General features: G+C 43.2%; 1 protein-coding gene across 1 annotated transcript in view; it reads right to left on the bottom strand.

Moving 5' to 3' along the window:
- Window positions 1-734, bottom strand: part of fn1a (fibronectin 1a) — a 24,856-nt gene extending 24,122 nt beyond the window's left edge. The window contains exon 1 of the mRNA XM_008329103.3: window positions 395-734. Within this exon, the coding sequence (XP_008327325.1) occupies window positions 395-524 (130 nt within the window). The 5' untranslated portion in view covers window positions 525-734. The remainder of the gene's footprint in view (window positions 1-394) is intronic.
- Between the last annotated feature and the right edge of the window lie 4,449 nt (window positions 735-5,183).

Genomic DNA, 5,183 nt, shown 5'->3' on the forward strand with positions numbered 1-5,183 from the left:
ATCAAAATGATCAGTTTCTGTTGGTCTGTTGTTGTCTGTTGTTGTCTGTTACTGCAGGTTGTTGTGAAAGATGGAGCAAAAAATAGTTCAAGATGTGTGAAGTACATACTCAGAGATATGTAAAAAAATGATGTGCAACATTTCCATCTTTATATCTTGTACTATTTTAACTTTACTTTTTGCACTTCAGATACCACTCTGCTCCTCCCTCGGCCCGCACCCCCTATTTTTACGTCTTCTCTTACCTCATTAAACTTTAACAGAACTTCTGGTTCTTACTACTTCTTAATGTTGACCCTTCACCCCCAGGTGTGGCCCTAGCGGTGGCCCTGAGTCATGTGACTGCAGAGGTCCGCTAACAGGACCGTGAGAAAGTCAAAGAAAGAGTTCTTACCCTGGTTGACCGAGGTCGGGTAGTGATCCTGACTCTGTCTCCGGCTCCTGTGCGTCTCCTGGGGCATGCAGTGCACCGCGCTCCCCACACAGAGCGCGACCAGCAGCCCGGCCACGGTGCTGCCTGACATGGTGTTGGGAATAATAAGAACCACACGATAAAAAAAATTTAAAAATTTAAAAACTTCCACAGAGGAATCTGTGCTGAAGTGTCTGGACTCTCGTCTCCGGGTCGCTGAGATCTCGGTTGCTTTGTGTGGCTCTCCTCCAGCCTCCCTGACCAGTAACTCGCTCCTCTCCTCCTTTCTCCACCAGTGTGGCCCCAGTGCGCAGGTTACCCGTCGGAGGGAGTCATTTATCTGGGCATGGCTTCAGCCGGAGGTGGGAGGTCCAAACCAAGGAGAGGGAAGGGAGGCAGGCTGGAGTTACGACACAGTGATGGTATAGCTCGACTCGACTCTTCTTCTACGGTGAGGTAAGACAGAACGGCCGGACTGGAAATGTATTACACACAGGTAAACCAATCCCCGGGTCGATCAGGTCCACGTGGTCTCCTCCACAAACACACTTTATTTTGAGAAGAGAAAAAAAAATAGCACTCAGTTCAAATCTTTGGCTTAATGTCGTTTAAAACTTTAAGAAAACATTATCATGATGCCTATAACGTAAGTTTACTTACAACACGCGCGTCACGTGTGTCTTTTCCGGTATTGGAAGATATCGTTACAATATGCACATTATCGAAAGCAATACAATTATTATCGTACTAATATGATAATTATCGTGCGTCTCTGCGGTTCGGTGATGTCTGTAAATGAACGAAAATATACATATGAATTATTATATGTGATATAATAATTAATATGTTATATCACATAACCGGAGGTGGTGCACCCCCTACTGGCCACCTCAGGTCATCTGCCCACTTCTGTGTCCCCTGACCTCCAACCAATCAGCTGACTGTATAAAAAACGTTATTTCAATAGCAGTCAATGGCATAGACTCTGAAAAATGATTTTATTTTTTTTTGCTTGAATTTATTAGATTTTTTTTTTGCTCTCCGATGTCATGTATGTCAAATGTCCCCGTTCTTTGTTACGTATCTGTCATCATACCAAGCCTCGGTGATGAAGTGGTTCAGTGGTACAGCTGCGATGGTATGCAGTGTACACCAGTGTCCTGGTAATGATCTGCAGGAATTAGGTCACATGGTGTCAGCGTCTGGAAACCCTCCAATAGCCTGAGGTTCCAGGGTCTGGAAAGTGTTTCTACGTCCGTGAGGATCGCTGAGTGGATTCCACGATACAAACAAACTTTTGTCAAGAGCTGATTGTTAGGACACGTTTTCACGTCGTCCACTTTGTCATTTTTAATGTGAAGATAAATCTTGTTTGTCGAGGTCAGGGTTTTTTTGTTTTTTTGTTTGTCTTTCCTTCTTAAAGTTGCACAATTGTGAGAGCAGGAAGTTCATTTAAGGTCTTCTCAAGTCAAAAAGGTGTTCAGGATCATGAGTTCTGTCTGTTCCTGATAAGGACTTGGAATCAGACAAGACTTTTTAATGAGTCCTGGTATCTGGACTGGCTTTCTGCAAATCACATCGCAGTACTTTGTAGTTTGAAACATCAGGGTGAAGTTTGTCACATACACGTTTACCTTTGATATAAATCCTCTTCTAGACATTTTGTTTTTGGCTATAAATCATACTGAGACAGTGAACCTGTGGAGAAGAATTCTTTCAAGTCTGTAAATAAATCTCTGACGCATCAACGAAGCCCACAACAGCCGATGATGTCATGATTGTTTAAGGCCTTTGCCATTAACTCCTCACTATCTTGACGTTTTGTCAGTGAGAAGATAAGGAATCGTGTGGAGATTTACAGTATGTTTGGCAGCAGAGTTCAACAAAGACTCGTTGGAAAAGCTAAGTCAGGGAGCGCTAACTGAACGTGAACTTCTGACCAGTTAACACATTTTCCGGGTGTTTACCTTCAGTTCATCTATAAAATCAATCAGAGTGAAGTCGTTGGATGTGCACTACAAACAAATGTCTGTTTATTTACCGCGCTGTGGAAACGTAGTGTTAGCGAAGTCCGTGCATCTCTTATCTGTTGAGCTCAGTGATGAGTAAACTCGCTTTAGTAGGAACATTTTTTTTCTTGTTTTTTTGGCAAAGGAAAATTCCTCCTCGTATCTTCGCTGATTCACTCCCTGGACGATGTTTGTTTCTGTACATGTTGATCCATCAATTACTAATGTTTTCTCACGAGGGGAATTTGAGTCACGTCAAAAAGAGCGGGAACGCAGCGCAGAACGTCGGAGGTTTTTTATTATCCTCATATTTGAAAACATTGGCCAAATTTATTTTGTAAAAAAGTTTTGGACCTCGGTTTTGAAACTGCAGCTTCTTAGTCAGACGGGTCTTAAAAAAAGTCGGGGCTTGGACAAATGGAGGGACGTTAATAATAACGTCAGAGAGAAAACATGGATGAAACAGAGAACGTCATTAAAACGCTGCCGTTTCAGGTTCGTTATATAAGAGCAGCTGCAACAGAAGGAGGCTCACTTTATTGAGGGAGTGATTTATGAACAGGACTAATCTGAGAAAAGGCCACAGAAAGGCCGCACGTGTTTTCTGTTTCAGCACTAAATACGACACGATCGTCTGCATATACATGAACACGAACTGATCCTCACTTTCCTCGCTGTCTTTCTTTCTTTCTTTCTTTCTTTCTTTCTTTTTTCATCAACCCTCTGAAACACACTCATCTATATATGGTCATGTTTACTGAAAACCGTTGTCAGCCCGAGGTGCGGGGGAGAGTTGGGGGGTGAAAAGGTCATCAGATATACAACCACTGACCCCAATTTCACACCTTCAGTGTGTTCCTCGCCATCGTGGAGACCCTGACGAAAACGTTGTTTAGTGTTGAACTTGAACTGAGAGTCTGATGAAATATTACAGAGTACAGAAGGAAGTACAGAGTACACGCAGCTGGTTGTTTGTATTTATTTTCTCTTCTTAAATGACTTTACTTTTCGGTTGTGATTTACTGCGATCCACTTTACAGTAACTTTATTCGCAGACTTTATTTTTCGGTTGTGATTTACTGCGATCCACTGACAGCCTGTTGGAGGAGCTGGAGTTGAAGAGAAACTGTGAAAATGAAAGAGAAACAAAAAAGACAAATGTATAGGTTGTAGTGGGGGTCGGGGGTCGGGGGCCGACGGGGGAGGATTCCTCACAGACAGTGGGAGAATTGAGGAAGGAGCGATGACCTTGAGCGCCAGCGTTCCAGTGACAGTTGGAAAATTTGTGCAGTTTGAGAAGAATTATGCTGATGTGTGCAAATGAAATACTGTAGCACTGCGATTGCATCAGAATTCTGGAAATGTTGACAAGGGTGAGGAGAGGGAGGAGGGGAGGGGAGGGGGGGTCACAGCTGCGAGGCTTCAGCACAACTGCACATTTTCTTCGCTTTCGTTCTTTTTTTTTTTTTCTTCTTCAGATTTTACTCTCAATTGTATTTCTGTTCAAACTTCATCTGTTCTGGTTTTGGTCTTTAGTAGCACTTGGACCTCCCCCTCTGCCTCCCCCTCTGCCTCCCCCTCTGCCTGCCTCCCTGTCGTTCCTTTTCTCTGGCTGGGATGATTGGTGATTACGTACTGTGTCCTGGAACAGGGAATAATTGGACATTCCTCACTCGTTACAGCCACATCCCAGTGGAGTCTCCCTGGAACCTGATTCTCTGTTAATACTCGACAAAATATCAGCTCTGCGTCCTCTACCCCGGTCCAGTCTGCTTCTGTGTGAGAAGGAAAACTCTCTATGAAATTACAAGTTACTTGGTGGAAGAGTCAGACGACCAGTGAGTGACTGAAGGTCGAACCTCAGGGACTCAAACCTTTGACCCGACTCCGACGTCCAGAGTGAAAACACGACACGGTTCAGTCGATAGTTTTTTTGGATTCTTATCAAATAATCGTCAGCTTCCGGCCGTCGCCGCGTCTCTTTGTGCCTCCAGCGTTTTTCTCAGCGGCGCCACCTGATTCACCTCAGTAGTAGCGCAACAAAAGACATTTTTGTGTCAAAATAAAACTTTTATCTTTTATGTGCAATCTGTCATGTACAAACAGGGGGCCCTAGCGCTCCCAGAAACAGTTAGTCAAAACATCCTGCTCACTCTCGGCCGCCTGCAAAAAATTAAAGGTGCAACGCGAGCAGATAATGGGTGAAAGTACACATAAGTACTGCAGTTTAAGGAGTACTGTTTCCTTATCGAAAGTTTCCATGACATAAACACGGAGTCTTTTATTAATCACCTGTGTGAAATTGTTCACTTGTTACAACAGCAGCTCTGGACCAACGTCAAAAATCACGTCACAGTCGCTGCGGTGACTTTGACTTCCTCTTTATTCACTGTGTGAAATAGTACTGCAGTACCACCCTTTCCTAGATACTTTGGTTTCGTCGTTGTTGTTTGGGGCAACAGTAGTGTAAACAGATTTGGTAAATATACTTTACTTTTTTAAAAAATGTATCACTGAACCTGAGCCTTCAGACAGAATGTCAAAAAAACCTCTTTGAGTAAAAGTACTCAAATACATTATGAGTATTTTGAGGCCTTTTTATTATTATTAATTTATGAGCTGTTAAATGAGGCCCGCTCTGAACAGTACGTGTATTTTTTTTCTCCTCAAGAAAGATTAAACAGAAAGAACTTTGAGTACTGCAGTATTTCACCCACCAGTACTTTAGTCAGTGACCCACGACCTTCATCACGTGAGACGGA

The sequence above is a fragment of the Cynoglossus semilaevis genome, chromosome 16, assembly GCF_000523025.1.
Source record: "Cynoglossus semilaevis isolate Cse_v1.0 chromosome 16, Cse_v1.0, whole genome shotgun sequence".
In the NCBI taxonomy this organism is placed as follows: domain Eukaryota; kingdom Metazoa; phylum Chordata; class Actinopteri; order Pleuronectiformes; family Cynoglossidae; genus Cynoglossus; species Cynoglossus semilaevis.